This window comes from Stigmatopora nigra, unplaced genomic scaffold (assembly GCF_051989575.1).
Source record: "Stigmatopora nigra isolate UIUO_SnigA unplaced genomic scaffold, RoL_Snig_1.1 HiC_scaffold_25, whole genome shotgun sequence".
Classification (NCBI taxonomy): domain Eukaryota; kingdom Metazoa; phylum Chordata; class Actinopteri; order Syngnathiformes; family Syngnathidae; genus Stigmatopora; species Stigmatopora nigra.
Window position 1 is genome coordinate 424,499 of NW_027551604.1, and position 20,730 is coordinate 445,228.

Consider the following 20,730-nt stretch of genomic DNA (forward strand, 5'->3'; position numbering starts at 1 on the left):
TGTGGGCTGCTTTAACGTCAACTTGATTTCATGTGGGGGCCATTTTAGATCAAATATTTAGATTTTTTTATATAAATGGATTAAAAGAAGTGGATTAAAAGGGCCTGAATATTCAGTTTTTTATAGATCTAAAACAATGTTTATTTGAGCTTTTTTAAAATATATTTTTAGATTTTACACAATGGTTTTTGAACTAAAAACACAAAAAATCTTTTAGCGTACGAATATTTAGTGGAGATAAAAGCCTAAAATGGAAAGCGTGAGATGGCAACTGTCCAAACGTGCGTCCCTGGCAAAAAAATAAATAAATAAAAACTACCCACGCTCCCTCTGCTCACGAGCTCGCTCGGCGGCGACGCTTTAATGGGATCAGCGAGTGGGCGTGGCAACGTGAGTGTCAGCTCTCCTCGGAAAGTGACGGGACGCCCGGCCAGCCAGGCGTCCAATCCGGCCTCCTACGTGAGGAGAACAGAGGTGACCAACTGTGGAGTAGACAGTTTGGCATTTGATTGGATTCATTTCCATCCAGTTTGTAGTAGTAGTAGTAGTAGTAGTAGTATTAGTCTTTTTTCTTCTTCCACCCAATTGTTCTGCAATGTGTTCCCTTTTATTATTATTGGTGGCAAGAATACAATGGAGTCGAAATCCCCAAAGTGGTTACATAACTGGTGTCAAAGTGGCGGCCCGGGGGCCAAATGTGGCCCAGGAAAGTCAATCATGAGTGCCGACTTTCTGTTTTCGGATCAAATTAAAATGAAGAGTAGAGATGTATATTACATTTCCTCATTTTCCCTCTTTTAAGTCAATAATTGCAATTTTTCATCCATTTTTTTCAGTGTTTTTAGTTCAAAAATCATCTTGCAAAATCTAAAAATATATAAAAATATTTTCTATTTTCTACTTTAGTATATAATGAAACATTTGGTTTCCTTTTGAAATCGATTAAAAGCGATTAAGGGTTAAAGTGTCGGGCTCGCAGTTCTGGGCGCGTGGGTTCGATCCCAGATCGGTCCTCATTGTCATTGCGTGGAGTTTGCATGTTCTTCCCAGGGCTTGTGTGGGTTTTCTCCAGGTATTCCGCTTTCCTCACACATCCCCAAAACATTTACGCTAGGCTAATGCTAAATTGAGGCTATTCTGTCACTAGCTACGATTGATTTGTCCGTCTTGTTGTGCCCTGAGATTGGCTAGGGTGTCCATAGTTAGCTGTGGTAGGCTCTAGCACCCCCGGCAACCTTTTTGAGGGTGAACGGGGGCTAAAATGAATAATAAATGAAGATTGCCAGGTGGTTCTTTCAAGCAAGTTGCATAATTCAACATGACTCTAAATTATGACTCTTTCACAAGGTCACATTGGTTGTCTTCCCTTTTTTTCTTTTACATTTATCAATTTTGTCAATCATGTAAATCCTCGAGCCAATCACCTCTGTTCACCTGCTTAGCCCCGCCTACATTTTACGATGTGAACTCAGTCCGAACATTTCCAGGAAGAAAAAAAGGAATCATTTGAGTCGATTTTTTTTTTATAAGTGTGTGTGTGTGTTTTGTGTGTTTGTTAACACGTGACTAAAGCCACGCCTCCAAACGGGAACCAGCCAATGGCAGCCTCCGAGTGGTATTTATGTTTTTTTTTTTGGTGTGACGCTGCTCCAGTCAAGCGCTTGCGTAACATATGAAGGCTGCCTTTCAGACACTTTTTTGTCTTGTTTGCCATGCGTATCATTCCGCCTTTTTAAAAAAAAAAAAAAGACATTAAATACATAAAAAAGGGGCGGGGCTTCCTCTCAGATCCAACGCGTGTTCTCATTTTGGCGAAAAAAAAACACCTTAACCTCAGAAATTGGGAAATAAGAAATAAAATTTGGCACATTTTGGTCATCATGGACGTGAAATTGCCATTTTAAGCTGATTTTTTTTCAATCAAAATTTCCCCTCTTAAGTGGCTATAATTCTGGTATTTGTTGCTTGAGGACTTTGTCACTATTTTTAGTCCATGGCAATAATAATTTTCATACATCCACTGTTCTAAATTTAAGCAGGAATGAGTTTTGTTGGTAGACACTCCCATTATTTTTTTTCATCATGTGTACTCATTGTTTCTTAAATTAGTCATTTTTTTGTTGTTCCCACACGTTGGCTAAATTTAAGGACACGCCTCGTCTGCAGTTCTTGTGAAAAAGAAAAACTCTAAATTTTCCAAAGTAAATCATTTATTTCAATCATTTAAATAAGTCAACATCTTGAAAAATAGAACATTTATGGGCTATTATTGTTTTTACGCTTTGCACGGATTTAACAAAAGATGAGATAAAGGTCAACCTGTAGGTTTTGGGGTTCTGGGTTCGATTCCAGGTGGCCCTGGACTTGCGTAGGTTTTCTCCGGGTGCTCCGCATTCCTCCTACATCCCCAAAACATGCATGTTAAGCTAAAGCTAATTGAAAACCTAAAAATGTCCTAACCCTAACTATTTTTGGTTGTCCTCCATCTCCGACCTGCGATTGGCGGCCACCAAGAGAAGCTACGGCACCCCCCGGGAACCCTTGTGAGCATAAGCGCTTCAGAAAATGAATAAAAACATGTTCAGCAACCTTCTTTTGTGCTCCAAAATGTTTTGGCAAATAAACCTTAACCTTGGATAGCATTAATATATTTCTAAGGAATCGAATTCGGATTTTTTGGCGTCGGATCCGCAAAAGAGTAAGTTAAGTTCTGGCTCAGATGGCCTGATTGAATCGATCCGCTGACTCGCCACTAATTCTGTCCTTTGCCAATAATGTAAAGGCCCAGTTCCTGGGGGTTATATAGGGTGAGTGTGGGCGGGGCTTAGTGGGGGCAGGGGGGCGGTTCCTGTAGTAGTAGTAGTACGTCCAATTTGTAGGCGGCTTGAGCCGAACTGGCTTGTGACTTCCTGTTGCTGCCGCAGATTGATTACCCTGCTCAAATTCCCCTGCTTATTCTGGCGTCCAGATGACAGGCCCCTCCCCCAAATACACCCCCCCCCATACGCACACAGGCCTCTAATCCCTCCCCCTTTACTGGGTAGATACTACAGTAATCCGACTTAACGCTCCCTCACTCAGGTTTTGTGGTATAACACTTCCTTTGCTAATTCCCGACAGTGATCTTTATTTCTATTTTTATCTCGGTACACCGCCTCCTCCTCCTCCTCGTGTGTGTGTGTGTGTGCGTGTCGTCATGTTTGACGCGGGTGCGTGCGTTAGCACGGCCCGCAAATATTTAGCGTGTGTTCTTGGACCGTGCGTTTAAAAGTCGTAAAAAGCAGCTGTCGGGTCTGTCCGCTGCAAAAAATGACTGCCATTTTTTAAAAAAAGAAACATTGCACTGTTTAACTCTCATTCAATGTCAAGTGGAGAGGGACTGGGTTGGTAGTATTTTTATTAGTATTTTCGTTATTAGGCAAACATTCATAGCTCTTCAAAAAAGTTAAGTGTGTATAATGAGCCAAAGTATTCATGCAAATCGACTTTTTTACTTTAAATCTGGATGATTCTTTGAGTATTTTATTGCAAAAAATAATAATAGTGACTCTTGTTGTTGTTTTTTATTTCCTCGCAAGACAAGCACGAGTATAATTATTATTCTTTTAGGTGTTAGTTTATAATTTGGGAAAAAGAAAAAAAAGATGATATTCAGGTCCCAATTTTAACTTTTTTTTCCACGGTAAACTTTTTTAGTTTTTAATGTTTTCCTGTATTTTATTCTTATTTTCTTCTTTAGTCGTTGACTTCCATTCATGCTGTTGAACTTAAATAAACAAACACATAGTTTAATACCTTGGAAAAGGCATATTTGATTGCAAATTTTATATAAAGTACCCAAATTCAATTGGTATATCCGAGACATGGTTCGATTGCGCCCCGATTTTATCGATGCTTTTCTGGAATGCGCCGGATTTGCCTCTCTTATCGTCACCGGGATTATCAAAAACCTGCTTATCAATGCGCCCGTGTCCAATCATTGGCTTCCTGACGGTCGGTGGCGAACCCTGGTGTGGGTTCAAATCCAACGCCTCACCCAAATCCCATTTGCCGTACGTAGGGTTTCTACGCCCCCCCCCCCCCCCCAACTTAACTAGGTCAAGCGCAAGCAAATCTGCTAGCAAACCTGAAGATGAGTGGATGGGGGGTTAGATTTATTTGGACTTTGAGCCCAAATCTCTAAAGGCGTGGCCTAATTGAAGTTCCAGCTCCCCCCAGTGTCCCATTAAGTTGCCATGGAAGGCCACCAGCAGCTTAATGGTTGGTCATTCTCTTTAGAAAACAGCCTAAGCCAAGATGGCCACTCAAAGACACGCTGTTGTATTTTCTTTCAGTTTTAAAGACGCGGGATTGGACCCGATTTTCTAGCATCCCGACCGGCGTCTGTTCACCCGGGAAATCAATATTTGCGAGACATCGACCTCAAAGAGCGCATTCTTCAAATGTTTTCTTATCTTGAGCAAAGACGACAAAGATCGTGCTCATTTTTTGCATTTTTTTTATGTTAATCGAGAGAATTCTGGCTATTAGAGTGAATAACTGTGTTTCCATCGAAATATATCATTAATAAATCATTAAGGAAAAAGCCTAAATAGGGTAAAATTAAAGATACAATCACTTGCATTAGTATAAATGAGGATTTTTGTCGTCAAATACTGTATTTTCTTGAATATACGCCATATTTGTCACTAAAAAATTATTGAATTGAGGGATCGGCTTATATGCGCATAAATTGAACAAACTTCAAGGTGACAAATACGAATTAATGCAAGACAATGTGGCTCATATAATCAATTATTTTTAAAAAGAGAAAAGATTAACAGATAAAATGCTTATTATATTACTTTTTTTAAAAAAAACATAAAAAATGGATTAAAAATGACGATGATTGATTTAAAAGGGGGAAAATCTGTAAATATAATATACATCTATATCTAACATTTGAATTTGATCCTAAAACTGAAATTTGACACTCATGATTGACTTTCTCGGACCGCACAAAATGATGCGGCGGGCCAGATTTGGCCCCCGTGCCGCCACTTTGACACACCTGACCTAACGATTGAAATAGCATTGTGTGTTTTTGTAAATCCGATCAAAGGGTTGTCTTTGGCACATTTCCAAATGTACTCGTAACGCTCAGGTGCCGCCAACGGTGCTCACGAGCCATCCCCGGCAGAACCAGTTTCAACCAAATGCTAGCTGGCTAATTTACAGGTCTGCTTTTCATGAGGTCACCCGGTTCACTGCGTTGCAGATGGCGGAGTAGACAGACCGGGGGGGGGGGGGGGGGGGCAGTAAGTAGGTCAATGACTTGCCACTATACATTTTTTGGTGTGTCTTTTCTACCTTTAAAAAAGCCACTTTTTGCCTTTTCTGTAGTGTTGGTTGAAAAGCAGCCATTGTGCCTTTTAAGTGGAGCCATTGATGATTTTTTTCAAACTTTAATGGAACAAGGAGCTCTTTAAAGGGTGTGAAATTGCGGCGGGGGGAAAGAAGAAAAAAAAACCCGACTGGCGTGGTTGAAAATGTCTGCCCTAATTGCCAGTGGTTGACATGGCGTGACTTGGAAATGCGCTTTCTTCGTGCCGTTTCTATGGAAATCGTTGGCGCGAGAATTTGGTCGGGATTCCTGAAAGCTGACGCTCATTTTGATACCGTTGAAAATTGGAGAGATAAGACTGAAATGAGCTGGTGGAAATGTGAGGTCCATCTGGGTTCAAAAGTTGAGCCGTATTAGACAGAAAAAAAATCTGAACCAAATCAAACAAAACAATGTTTATTTTAGCTTTTTTTAAATATATTTTTAGATTTTACTAATCGATTTTTGACCTAAAAAACACAGAACATGGATTAAAAATGACAATTAGTGATTTAAAAAGGGGGAAAATCAGGAAATGTAATATACTAATCTATACTCTTCATTTGAATTTGATCCTAAAACAGACAGTCAGTCACTCACGATTGACTTTCTCGGGCCGCACAAAATGATGCGGCGGCCCAGATTTGGCCCCCGGGCCACCACTTTGACACCCGTGGTGTAAGGTTAGATTAAAGTTATTTTCGAGTGTGTCTGCATCGTAATCCAAGGTCATTTAAATTTGTTGATGTTATGAGCGCGTTGCCATGCCAAAAAGTCCTCCCCTCTCCCCTCTGTGAAATCTGTCTAATTTTAGAACTATTAAACACATTTTTAGTCATATTAAACCACTAGCTATATTTTACTTTGTTAATAAATGGCAAATTAGAATAAATAAAAATGTTTTTCCAATCCAAATCCTTTTTCAGCGTGTTGGAATGAATGAATTAGTTTTTAGGTTCATTTCTATGGGAAACGTTTGTTTGCGTTACGAGAAAATCGACATGGGAGCTCAGTCTGGGAACGCATTAAGCTCTTATTTCGAGGTAGCACAGTTTTTCCGAACACATTGATTGACTCGCGTGGACAAAAGCCAGAGAAAATGCATTAGCCGCTTTGAAAGGCGCTAATTGACCTTTGTCTCTTTCAATGGCTGGCTGGCGAGTGTGAGTCGCTCGCCGTTGGTCACCGTTGCTTCAAAAGCTATAAAAGTTGGGGTTAATGGGCGTCCCGTCCCTGCCGTCCCTCCCCGTCTCCCTCTCGGAGTCCAAAAAGAGTTGAAGTTGAAAGGCTGGCATTGAAAATAGAGTATGAGTTGGTCCAAACGCCCGCCCGCCCGCCCACTGGTTTTGCCACGTCACCCTCTAAACTGGGCTTGTCAAAATCATCTTTGCCACGGCGGCGGCATTTTGTGGTTTCCCTCCGATGGGGTGACGTGACTCGTGGACGGAAACGTGGACGATTAAGCAAATCGATAATGATTTTGATAGTTATCTAAGGTTGTTAACATCATTTTTTGGGGTGGGGTGTTGATAGTTATCTATCATACAAATAGGTTATTCATATTGATTTATTGGGTGTTGGAAATGAAGGCTGTCTGTCTCCAAAATGGCGCTAATTCATTTTGGCTAATGACTTTGGAAAAACATTAGCAAAAAAAAGTCATCATTATCTTGATGCTATGTCAGCCCACAAGGGATTTATTTCAATCTTAAATGGTGGGATGATATAGTAGGATCATAGTGCATTATTATTGTTTTTCTTAATTGCTCTTGACCACAATCAAATTTTAATCCATTTGAAATAAGAGGGACGGAAATATTGACTTGTTTTGGACCAAAAACAGCCAAAAATCTTCTTTTTGAGCCACTTAATGGCCCCAAAAAAAACTTTTTTCTAATTAAAAACAATATTTAAATTTTGAAAAATTACAGGCATGTTCTCATTTTTCTTTTTAATTATTATAAACTACTACTACTACTATTGTGAATTTATTTCAATTTTTTAACATGAAAAGAACAGTACATATTCTTCATTTTGTTGAAATAAGCCAAAAAATTAGCAGACAGTTCATCCATCCTCACAACGGTTACGGAGGGTGCTGGAACCTATCCCAGCTAATCAATGGCGGCCAATGGCGGCCCAAAATAACGGCGTGCCACTCACCAGGGAGCGCTAGCCCCAGTTTAGCGCGCTCACTGGCCGTACCGCCTCCCATTTGCACCCCAGGCCAAAACAAGTTAGCGTAGCACCGCGGGGAAATCAAATTTCCCGTGATTAGATCACCGCCAAATGATCCGACATTTGTGGCCGCATAAATACATATTGTTAGGGGCGGGAACTAACCCATTGATTGATTTGTGGCGCTCCGTCATTTGGAACGTACGTCGCACTTTTCTAACATTTTCAAAATGTCTGTTTCCTGCCTTCTATACGCAAGGCTATGCTAATCTATACTATGCTAGTTAGATTAATAGCTAACATTTTCAAAATGTGTTTTTTCCTGCCTTCTAAACACTAGGCTATGCTAGTCTATGCTAGGCTAGTTAGGATAGTAGCTAACATTTTCAAAATGTGTTTTCTGCCCTCCATAAGCTATGCTATGCTTATTAGATTGGTAGCTAACATTTTCAAAATGTGTTTTTTCCTGTCCCATCTAGAGGCTATGCTATTCTTGGCTTAATTTTATCCTCGTGTGAAAGCTGTCCCAGACGTTTAAGACGTCTTACGTCACCCGGTAAATAAATCAAATGAACATAAATATCATCTGCGTTTTATGATGTTCTCGGGTCAAATGTGGATTCGGTGAGAATCCTATAAAGTGGAAAGCTCACATTGCTGCAATTATGGAAAGCTCCGTACCAAGGAAGGAAAACACATTGACTCGCCGGACGTCACGGAGCGAACCGCCTCGGCTCGCCACACGTTTGATGGACAGCGAGGCTTTAGGTCTGGGGTCGAGAACCGCTGGCTCTTTTCATGGGTGCATATGGCTCTTTGCTAAGCAGCGAGCTATTATTTTTTTCATTAGACTCTTGTGCATGCGTATTCATTGATTAGCAACAGCGTAACAATGTTCAAATAATTCTAAAAGTTTGTTGAAATGACAAAAATAGATGGTTAAAAAGTAGCGTTCGTTCATTCGTTTGTGGATTCGTTTGTGGATTCGTTTGTGGATTCATTTGTGGATTCGTTTGTGGATTCGTTTTTGGATTTGTTCGTGGATTCGTTTGTGGATTCATTTGTGGATTCGTTCGTTGATTCGTTCGTTGATTCGTTCGTTGATTCGTTCTTTGATTCGTTCTTTGATTCATTCGATGATTCGTTCGTTGATTCGTCCCTTCGGTAGAAACTGTCGCAACGTCCAATCCATGGCAGCAAGCAAACCCACTTTAAATGGATTTTGCCATCAGTGAATGTCAGATGAAGCCCCCCGGGGAAATGCAAAGAATCTCTCTCCCCCCGTGCACAATCTCCCTTCCCTCCTTTCCTCCCTTCCTCCCTCCCTCCCTCCTCTTATTTCTCTCCTCTGAGTAATCACTGATACTGGAAATGCCTCCCATGGCTGACATTAAAAGGGCGTCAGGAAACTGCTGATTTCGGGCTTTGGGGGGGCCGAAAGCGCAATTCTAGCCCCCACCCCGCACCACCTCTTGGGGCCCCGCCCTTCTCCATCAGCAGCCACTTCCCGTTCGCTCTATCATCTCACGTTTCACGGCGCAGGCCTCCCTCGTGCCAGCGGCGTCACACGGCCTTCAGACCGCTGGCTCGGCCGGCCGGGTCCCTCCGCCCAAATGTTTTTTTGGCCAGCCAGCGCAGGAATTCAGTCTTTCCGTCGTGAAACTTGCCCGAAGCGCTAACGATACGAGCGCCGGTCTCGACAACGTTGTAAACCAAATTGGGTATTTCATCGGAGAATAACTCCTATCATACCCATCAACATTTCCCATACAACTTAATCCATTCCCACCCTCTGGGAAAAAAACAAGGATATTATAAATCACCGGTGTCAAAGTGGCGGCCCGGGGCCCAAATATGGCCCGCCGCATCATTTTGTGCGGCCCGAGAAAGTCAATCATGAGTGCCAACTTTCTGTTTTAGGATCAAATTCAAATGGAGAGTATAGATGTATATTAACTTTACAGAGTTTTCCCCTTTTAAATCAATAATTGTCCTTTTTCCTATTTTTAGTTCAAAAATCATTTTGTAAAATCTAAAAAATATAGAAAAAAAGCTAAAATAAACATTGTTTTAGATCTTTAAAACAACTAAATATTCAGGGGTTTTAATCCAGTCATTTTAATCTCTATAGATAAAAAAAATCTAAATATTTTATCAAAAATTCCTGCTATCTCAAATTTCTCATATAATTGGGGCACTCATATGTCAAGGTATGACTGTACTTACTAAAAGTACTTATCGAAGACTCGACAAAGTACAGTAACCTTTCATCGTTATACATATTGTTATGTATATGTTCCTTTTTGAGCAGCGTTTCTAAGCAACACGATGCAATCCCAAGCCCCCCACCTCCGTCCCATAATTATTTCCACATCGCCGCCCGATGGCGCCCAGCAGAGGCAGAGAGGCTAATTAAAATGATTACGGAGAGTTAGCCGTATCTCTCGTCTGATTTTTTTTAATGAAATTACTTGCTCTAATAAGGCGCCTGTAATGGATTCAATCAACGTCTCCCTCCGAATTAGCCTTTTTTTTGTTTCCGCAACTGAGCTTATTTCAAGCGTTTTGTTCATTTCAATCACCTTTGGCTCACAAGCCACACACAGCTCTTTTGGTGGGTGTCTATGCTAACCCGTAAGCTAAAATGTAAAAGTCCCGAACGCATGCATTGTTCCTTTTTTGGTAAAGTAACACCGGTTCAAACTGAAGCCAAGGCCAAAAACAAAGTCTCGGTGTCTCACAGCTGCCGGGGGGTGCCGTGTACAAGGCGAGGCCGCGGGACGTCCGCCAAGGACAAACTCCAAACAAAAGTGTCTAAAGATTCCCCAAAACAAAAGATGCTAGGCAAGGATGAGTGTCACCAGACACTACACACTATTTTCCAAACTACGGCCCGCGGGCCACATCTGGCCCGTTAGGCTTTTTATTCCGGCCCGCCGACGTTGTCCAATTTTTTTTCTTTTTCCCCAAGATGGCGCCGTCACGCGGAAGCCAGTATCATTAGCTGTGTCCACTCTTCTTTGTTTTTGGTGTTTTACAGCCCCTCCATCTTTTTTTAAATGACATTTTAATATTTCTGAATACATTCCATTACTTACTTGACTTTGTACTTTATACTTTTGACTTGAATGATAAGTGATGAGTATGTTAATACTTGAGTCCTTTTTTTCTGTTTATGTTTCATATGTACTGTTAACGGATGCACTTTTTTATTTGTATCCTATCTTGTGCTGACCCCGCCCATCTGTCACATTTTTTTTAAAGTCAATGTGACCCCCGGGCCCAAAAGTTTGCCCACCCCTGGTGTAGAATCACAAAACACACTTTAACGCTACAAAACACGTTTTCAAATCGAGCCAAAAACGGCATCATTTATCTGCACTTTGGGTGGAAATGCTGACGTCAATTTCCATTCTCACAGCAAATGAATAAAATATGAGCGTCATTAATCAACCTGCGGCCGCTAACGTTGTACATGACTCGCGTGTCCTCGCCAGACACTTTTGCGGGGACATTTGTCCACTTTTTTGAGATGCTTTTGTGATTTATGGCCATATTTGTGTCGTCAAAGTCGTTGTAGTTGCTCAGGTACTCCCAAATCTTTTAATAGCACACGGCTAGCTAGCTAGCTTGACACGTACATGTATCTTTGACTCATTGTATCGCAGTTTTGATCTTTTTTTGTGGTATTTGCTCTTGACGTTTAAAAACAAGGTCGTAAATCTAATGTTTCATTTATATAAAAGTTTGCTGTGGCGTTCAAATTTGAGTAAAGTGGATTAGCAACTCATTACAGGGAAAAATGTTTCCAGCCATCTGCTCATTATATTATAAGTCTTAACAGATGTACTGTATTTTCTCGCATATAAGCCTTATATGTAATTTTTTTTAAAAATGATGACTGAATCAAGGGTGCGGCTTATATGCGCACAAGACTTACAGCGTTGCTATACTCTTTTTCACCAGTAGATGTCGGAAACATGATATTTACTATTTGTTGGTTATTTTCTGTTTTGCAGTAAGAAAACAAGCATTAATGGATGATTTAATTCCTTATATTGACCCTAATAATGTTATTTTGATTCATCTAGTATCTTAGAAATACCACGTGTGATGATTTTTCTCAAGATTCTCCCTTCCAAGTAACATTTGTACTCCTTATTATATAAAACTAAAATTAAAAAAATAATATGGGGTGAAAAATATGAATCACAGGATGGCTTATATGTAAGAAATTGTAAAATTCAACGATTTTAAGGCATTTTTAAGGGTGCGACTTATATACGGGGCGGCTTATATGCGAGAAAATACGGCATCTAGTATTGCCTTAATGACTTTAATGAAATTTCCATTCATAATTATATTGTTAAGAGGGCAAACAAGTTTTGATTTTAAGCAAACAACAATTATGAGCATGATCAGATCATCTTAAGATAAAGTGTATAAAAAAAGTCAACTAAGAAACAACTAATTCTGGGAGAAAAGAATGTCAAAAAATAAAACCCACTTCTTTAACATCGACTTTTACATTTTTAAAGTGAAAGAAGCAAAAAATAGGCAAGCTTTTCTCTCTAATGAACAAAAATCAGCTCATTTGAATGAACAGTAAAGGGCGCTTGATTGCAACTACGCACTTTTGTCTAGGAGACTTTTGTCTATTGTCAAGGGACGCATTAACGCACAAAAAAACGCTTGTCATGTACACAACGTGCTTTTGTTCCATTCATGAATCCAATGACTTTTTTATTCCAACAAAGTGGCCTTCTTTGGAGAAACAAACTTGCTTTGTGTCCTTTTGCCACACGTTTTGGCGTCCAGGCCGGCCGGCGTGCGTACGTACGTATTTGGCGTGGGTCAAATGGGGTCACCCCAAAGAAAAATTAAGTTTGGGGCGTGGCTTTTGTCTCTTGAAGAACAACATTTTCATTGAGCACTTTGATACTAGTACGAAAACATCTCTATCACGTTTCGCTAATTTAGCCACTTTTTTAAAACTTCATTTTTATTTTTTAGTAGTCTATTGGAATCCGACAGTCGTCTCTGTCCATCGTAAAAAGAATTCAACTCTCTATGTCGCACGGTGTGGACAAACGTAGCGAGGGAATCTTAACATACACACAAAAATCACGCTTTATATGGTTTAGAGATCATTTTTTAGGACTATGTATTTATTTAGGTGTGTACTGAAACTTTAGAACATTTTGTACTTATAGAACCACAAAAAAATGCACATTTTTTTACAAGGAATTTAACGTCAGTCTAGGCATTGCAAATTTTGATTTTGCACTTAAAGACGGACTGTGGCGGCTACCTCACGCGCTGCTAAACCACTTCATTTTTTTATTGCATATAAATCTTTTTTATGACTTGTGTGTAAGCAGAAATTTGATTTGCTAAAATATTACTGCAGTTTAAACATTTCTTACAATGGTTATTTCACAACTTTCCAGGAACTGTGGCATACATTGCAAAAAATGAATTTTGGACTCTTTATTAAACAAAAAAAAGCATTCAATTCAATTTAATTAACCAATTTTTAATGTGTGAAGAATCTTAGAACAACAAAAAATAAGCATAACAATACTAAATATGCTCATTAATCAGTTTCTCTTTATGTTAGCCAAATAGTTTTTGGATACAATTTTGGATTCAACTTGAATAAAGTTGAATCTAATATGATATAAAAGAGGAATGAGTAGAAATATTCTTTTTAATGTTTAGAAAGAATTATCATTTAATCAATAACAGTGAGTCATTATATGCAATTATACAAAAAAACTTGTTTGGTCTTTTTAACTATGTTTGCTAGTGCTTGGTAAAATAGCGCAAAATTAGTATTAAAAATTAAGGATAGAAAAAACAACAAAAAGAATAAAAAGTGTATTAAAAAATTAAAAAAATACAAAATCACGCTATGGATAAATAACACATTAGAAACCACTCAAATGTTTAAAAAAGTGTTTAAAAAAATCCCAATGTAGTTGGAAAAAAAGCACTAGTTTTGGTCTCAGGAGACGTTGAGAAGTTTCCGCAAGGTCCTGGCCAGCGGTGGCGCCCTCTCTTCGGGTTTCCTGTCCGGTATCATGGTGGCGCTCCTCACGGCGCCCATCTTTAAACGGGGTCTCTTCTCTCTGACAGAACCAAGCCCCTCGGCCGTCACGTTCCTGCAAAAGTCCACCCGGAGCTCCTCCAGGCCGGCGCCGCCGCCGGACGCCACCGCGTCCAGGACGCGGTCGGTGATGCGGACGCAGTTCTCCAAGTGGAGTTGACGCAAGCGCCCGCATTGGTCCAACAGGAGGAGAACGTCTTGGTCCGTCAGGTGTCCGCAGCCGGACAGCTTCAAGGTGAGGAGGTTGGGGCACCTGCCACGTACACATCGTCACAAAATGGAAGCGTTAAGGCGGAGCCTTTTCCTCTCTTGTGGTCGGCCCATCCAATTACAGCCGTCGTCGCCATTTTGGATCAAATTTAACCTCATCTTTGAGAATTTTTTAGGCCAAGGGTGTCCAACTCGGGTTGGTTCGCGGGCCGCGTTAACGTCAACTTGATTTTATGTGTGGAGGACCATTTTAGATAAAATATTTAGATTTTTTGCATAAAGGCATTAAAAGAACTGGATTAAAAGCCCTGAATATTCCGTTTTCTAATAGATCTAAAACAATGTTTATTTGAGATTTTTTATATATATTTTTTAGATTTTACAAAATGATTTTTGAACTAAAAACACTGAAAAATTGATTTAAAATTATATTTATGGATTAAAAGTGGATGAAAAGCCCATAATATTTCGTTTTTTATAGATCTTTATTTTAGCTTTTTTAAAATATATTTTTAGATTTTACAAAATGATTTTTGACCTAAAAACACAGAAAATTGATTAAAAATTACATTTCTGGATTAAAATAAGTGGATTAAAAGCCCTGAATACTCATTTTTTTATAGATCTAAAACAATGTTTATTTTAGCTTTTTATATATAAATATTTAGATTTTACAAAATGATTTTTGAACTAAAAACACAAAAAAATGGATAAAAAAAATCAGTTATTGCTTTAAAAGTGGGAAAATCAGTAATATACATCTATACTTTTAATTTTAATTTGATTCTAAAACAACGTTATGATTGACTTTCTTGGGCCTTACAAAATGATGCGGCCGGGCCACATTTGGCCCCTGGGCCACCACTTTGACACGTGCTCTAACCCAAAAAATAATGAATAATAAGCCTGTCCTTCACAATGTGTCCTCCCAAGGACGACGCAAAAAAAAAAAAAAGACTTTTTTGGGAAGACGCAACAATAAGCGGATGTGTGATGATGCATCCACCGACCGCTTTTGCTCTTTTAGTCCAAGGAATTTGATGTTTAAAAGCATGATGGTGGCCACGCGAGGAACGTTGATGTTCCGTAATGCAGCTTACGTAAAGACTTACATAATGTTGGCGTCGGGCCACACGGGATGGGAGGAGGGAGGGAGGGAGGGAAACATATTCCAACAGAGGGAGCGTCCTGTCCCAGTAACCTCGGCCCGCCTGCGCGTCCACGTGCCAGCCACGTTAGCGGCGTGCCAGCCCGTCGCTAACGTTTAGCGCCATGCGTTCTGACAAAAGACAGGCGGACGGGTACCCAGTCAGCCAGCCAGCCAGTCAGCCAGCGTGTCTTAAAGTTATGTAACGGCGGCGGCCTCCCTCCCTGGCGGTGGTAACTCCCTTTTTTGAAATTTACGAGCATGCCGATTTCTTTTTCTTTCTTTTGGAGATTAAAGGAACACGGGTTTGGAGGGGGGGGGGTTAATGTTTTGGGCCGCATTCCAAAAGGAAGCGCACCTTTTTAGGCTGGAAATGAACACCTTCAGACATTGATTGGTTGTTTAAACAAGCAAGGAATAGATTCATCCGTTCACAAGAAAGACAAGGGGAGGGTCTTTATTAATATAAGTTTTTTTTTTAAATATATGATTTAGTTTTTTGAAATTTTGGAGCGTATTTTCTGGAATATAAGACGCATTTTTGGGAGACTCAAGTGCTATTAGTTTTCAAAGTTGTGGTTTCTTTTGTTTAAAAATATTTTATTTTTATAAAGTTTAGTTAAAAAAATATTTGATGAGGAGGTATTTGAAACATTTTAAAACTTGGACAGTATTTTCTGGACTATAAGACACATTTTTGTCATTTATTTTTAGCTTAAGTGCGTTTATTTTTCAAAATTCTAGGTTTCTTTTGTTAAAAAATATTTTTAAAAATTAAAATGTAGTTAAAAAATATTTGATGATGAGTTATTTGAAACGTTTCAAAACTTGGACCGTATTTTCTGGACTATAAGTCGCTTTTTTTGGCTCAAGTGCAACTTGTTTATTTTTCCTCAGGTTTTCTTTTTTGGTTACTATGGTTATGTGGAAAAAGTGTCATGTTTAAAAGACGACTATTTGGCCACGTGTTCTCAATTTTATGTTTGCAACTTTAACAGATGTTGTTTTCTGATAACACGAAAAATGGCCCTCCCAAAAATGCGATTTCTACTCCAGTGGGGCATTTTTGCAGCTTCATTTCCTATTCTTTTACCTGATATTTTAGACAAAATGGACTACCCACGTTCCCGTGTTTGCGTGTACGTATTTCTCTCTTCTAAAGACGTCCACAGCTGTATTTTAGGACATGTTTTTATCTCATCTTTTCCCTAAAAAAAATAATGAAACACGATCATTTATGGCCGGCCGTCACCGCAGAAACGGGGAAATAATGGAGATCCGCCGCAGACGCGTTTTACGGCTTTTTCCAGCAGAAAGCGCTAGACGGACGTCCCAAGATGACTCCCACCCAAGGAAAAGGGCAAGCCAGGACAGGACGTCTTGCAAATGTCCCTTCCCCCCGACGGCCACAAAGAGTCGATTGAAGACTCCACCTGCGAGTCCGGAAGGGGCGGGGCCGAGGTCCTATCAGACCAGAGACCCCCCCCCCCCTCCCTCTGGGACTCAATCCCCCCTTTATAACCCACACAGGCATTCCTCGGCATTTTGGGGACGGGTTTATCACAGGGAGCCTCCGAGGAGTCAAAACGACAACCTAGGAAACCGGTGTCAAAGTGGCGGCCCGGGGGCCAAATGTGGCCCACCGCATCATTTTGTGCGGCCCAACAAAGTCAATCATAAATTTCTGTTTTAGGATCAAATTCAAATGAAGAGTATAGATGGATATTATATTTCCTGATTTTCCCCTTTTAAATAAAATAATTGTCATTTTTAAATCATTTTCTCAGTTTTTAGTTTAAAAATAATTTTGTAAAATTTAAAAATATATTTTTTTAAAAAAGCTAAAAAAGTTGTTTTAGATCTATCAAAAACTGAATATTCAGGGGTTTTAATCCACTTCTTTTAATCCCTAAATGTAATTTTTAATCAATTTTTCTTTGTTTTTAGTTCAAAAATAATTTTGTAAAATCTAAAAATATATTTTAAAAAAGCTAAAATAAACATTGTTTTAGATCTATAAAAAAAACTGAATATTCAGGGATTTTAATCCATTTATAAAAAAATTAAAATATCAAAATATTCTGTCTAAACTGGTCCACATGAAATGGAGTTGACGTTAAAGCGGCCCAAAGCGAAGCAACCCGAGTTTGATACCCTTGACATAGGCCGTTTGCCCACTGGGATTTCAACACACGCTAGGTCATTGATGCGAGACGCCTCTCCCCCCTGGATGCAATACCGTCTCTCGCCTGCGTTGGTCCCGCAGCTGTGTCACTTGTCTGGTGCACAAATCGTTAGTTCTCCCCGAGCCAAGTCTGACAGGTTTTTCTTTCTTTCTTTCTTTCTTTCTTTTTCTTTTGATTTGAAAAGCGACGAAAGGCGAGCGTTCCCACATGAGTCACACATGGCAAGGTAATGACAGGTCTCCACGCTGTCATTTTCATCCAATTACAAGTTGCTTTTTAAATGTCCACGTGTACACGCCAATGTTAATTATTTTGTCCCTCGCCAACAAAAGGAAAAGTCAAGGCTTCCACATGACGTTCTTCCCTTTAAAAAAAACCAAAACAAGTCGATTAATTAAGTTAGCCCGATTGCCGACTCTTACTACTGGGATAGGCTCCAGCACCCTCGCGACCCTTGTGAGGATAAAGCACTTTAAAAAATGAATGAAAGGTATTTTCCAAATGGATTTATTTAGCATCTGAAAATGAGTTCATGAGCTCCCTTTTTAAAATAAAAATTGACTTTAGCAACAATAACGGATCTGGCTTGCGTCTTGTTTAGGACTTTGTCAAAATGTATGGCCCTGGTGTCAAAGTGGCGGCCCGCGGGCCAAATCTGGCCCGCCCAGGCATTTTGAGTGGCCCGGTAAAGTCAATCATGAGTGCCGAATTTCTGTTTTAGGGTCAAATTAAAATAAAAAGTATAGATGTATATTACATTTCCTGTTTTACCCCCTTTTAAATCCATCATTGTCATTTTTTAATCCATTGTTGTGTTTTTACGTCAAAAATATTTTTGTAAAATCTAATAATATAAAAAAAGCTAAAATTAGATCAATAAAAATGGTATAAATTTATATTATATTTCCTCATTTTCCCCTTTTAAATCAATAATCAGTCATTTTTTAATCGTTTTTTTCTGTTTTGAGTTCAAAAATCATTCTGTAAAATCTAAATATATAAAAATATTTTCTGTTTTCCACTTTAATTTGGAACATAATGATTATTAAAAAAAATACTTTACTAAGAAAAAATCTAAAATAAACATTGTTTTAGATCTATAAAAAGTGGAATATTCAGGGCTTTTAATCCAGTTCTTTTAATCCATTTATTTAAAAAAAATCTAAATATTCTATCTAAAATGTTCCAGCCCACATAAAACCAAGTTGCGTTAAAGCGGCCTGCGACCAACCCGAGTCTGACCCCTTTGCTTTATGGCGACCAATCAAAGAATGAACCCGCCAGCTTGACCTTTTAAGTTAGCCGCAGACTAATTTCCTTACATTTTCCCCCCAGACAGACGATAAGACAACACCGACCACTCACTCACGTGCGATGGACGCTGGCCAGGAAGTCAGCGACCAGCGTGTGATGCCTGGCGCAAATGTCCCTCTGAAAGGAACTCTTGGACCAGTCCTCCACGTTGCAGACCTGCAGGACCCGGCTGGAGTACCAGCAGATGGACAGGTGACGTAGCGACGGCCCCAACACAAAGTTGTCCCTCCTTAAGCTGCGACAGCGAACTGAAACGCAGCAGACGCCACAAACGGGGGTCCAGATAGACGTCCCGCAACGCCGCGCAGGTCAGGGACAAACTCTTGCGGCTGTCCTTATCCAGGAAGGAGAAAAGGTGCAGGAGACACTGGTGGTTGAGCCCGAGGAGATCCATGGCGTGCCGTTCCCGTCCGAATTGTGCGGCCTAGATACGCGATACGTCTTGAGGGCTGCTGGAGGCCTTGCACATATAAGGTAACGGACGGGAGGCTATTTTGGGACGGCGACCAGTCGGGGCCAGGCGCTCCCTTTTCCATCTGTCGTCCGTTTTCGACAGGCGCTCGCTGGCCCGCTTGTTTGGCGGCCCCCCGGGACCCGACAAGTGTTGACACTACTCACCAAACAGTGACAAGTTAGTACCCACACACACACTTTTAAATGAAATTTAATACGCAACCCATATTATAGTTTGTGTCTTGACGGATTGGTTTTTAATAAGTTTTTTTTAGGTCGTTTTGTCATCAGGCATGTTGTTAGGCAACAAAAAGACCTAAAAAAAACCACAATTTTCTGTTGTAAATTTTTTAAATGTATTTTTTTATTCTATTTATTTTTTAATTATATTTATTTATTTATTAATGTATTTATGACCTATTTATTGACGTATTCGTCCAATACATTTAGACCAAGGGTGTCAGACTGGGGTTGGTTCAAGTGGGCGGAGCATTTTAGATAGAATATTTAGATTTTTTTAATATATAAATGGATTAAAGGAGCAGGAATAAAAGCCCTGAATATTCCATTTTTTATAGATCTAAAACAATGTTTATTTTAGATTTTTTTAAATATATTTTTAGATTTTACAAAATTATTTTTGAACTAAAAACTGAAAAAAATGGATTAAAAAATGACCATAATTGATTAAAAAGGGGAAAATTAGGAAATGTAATATACATCTATACTCTACATTTGAATTGGATCCTAAAACAGAAAGTCGCCACTCATCATTGACTTTCCCGGGCCGCACAAAATGATGCGGCGGGCCAGATTTGGCCCCCCGGGCCGCCACTTTGACACCAGTGATTTAGACTAAGAAGCCTGACATGGACCGATTTATATGGATATTATTGTGACGTCCAATACGTTTACTAGAGTAGAAGAAGGTGGCAGGAAATAGGTTGGAATTGATTAAGCATAAGCAGAATTGGATTAGAATTGATTGTTTTATTGACGGCCAAAGAGTGGAAGATGATCAAGCTAATGAAGTCATTTGTTAAATATCCCAGTTGGCATAATTATTTGTGGGAAAATGCCGTTTCCTCGAAGCCAAAGCCGCTGCACGAAAACAAGTGAAAAGAACATGTGATAGAAAACGACAAAATAAAAACGATTCCTGTGAAACCGGAGCAAAATGTGCAAATGTGACCGTGTGTTCAAGTGCACTCCTGGAAATGGGAGACAGGGAAACAGCGAGAGTACAGTACAGTAGAGTACAACCTGACCCATTTCATTTTACCCCAACTTCCTTGTTTTTGTACTATTAGCCTTACGAAAAAGACAAACAAATCAACGTGAATGAATGCCACTTGCTGTTACTCATCATTTTCTTCAAAGGGAAACCAGGTGGAGAACACGCTAATTCACTGGTGTCAAAGTGGCGGCCCGGGGGCCAAATGTGGCCCGCCGCGTCATTTTGTGCGGTCCGAGAAGGTCAATCATGACTTTCTATTTTAGGATCAAATTCAAATAGAATATAGATATATATTGACTTTACAGATTTCCCCCCTTTTAAATCAATCATTGTAATTTTTTTAATCCATTTTTTATGTTTTTAGTTCAAGAATCATATTGTAATATCTAAAAATATATAAAAAAAATAAACATTATTTTAGATGTATATAAATAGAATAATCAGGGCTTTTAATCCAGTTTTTGAATCCATTTATAAGAAAAAAATCTAAATATTATATTAAAAATTGGGTAATTTCCTGATTTTCCCCCTTTT

At 39.5% G+C, this 20,730-nt stretch overlaps 1 protein-coding gene and 1 long non-coding RNA gene across 2 annotated transcripts in view; one reads left to right on the forward strand and one right to left on the reverse strand.

Moving 5' to 3' along the window:
* LOC144192119 (uncharacterized) overlaps positions 1–19,496 on the forward strand; it is a 36,482-nt gene extending 16,986 nt beyond the window's left edge. The window contains exons 2-4 of the long non-coding RNA XR_013325049.1: positions 13,679–13,884; positions 18,528–18,698; positions 18,850–19,496. This is a non-coding gene — a long non-coding RNA (uncharacterized LOC144192119). The remainder of the gene's footprint in view (positions 1–13,678; positions 13,885–18,527; positions 18,699–18,849) is intronic.
* Positions 12,841–19,067, reverse strand: fbxl22 (F-box and leucine-rich repeat protein 22). Its single transcript, XM_077711169.1, is given in 3 exon segments — positions 12,841–13,902; positions 18,562–18,740; positions 18,742–19,067. Coding segments are annotated over 3 exon segments (693 nt in total). The 5' UTR covers positions 18,901–19,067; the 3' UTR covers positions 12,841–13,547.
* Positions 19,497–20,730: the final 1,234 nt, after the last annotated feature.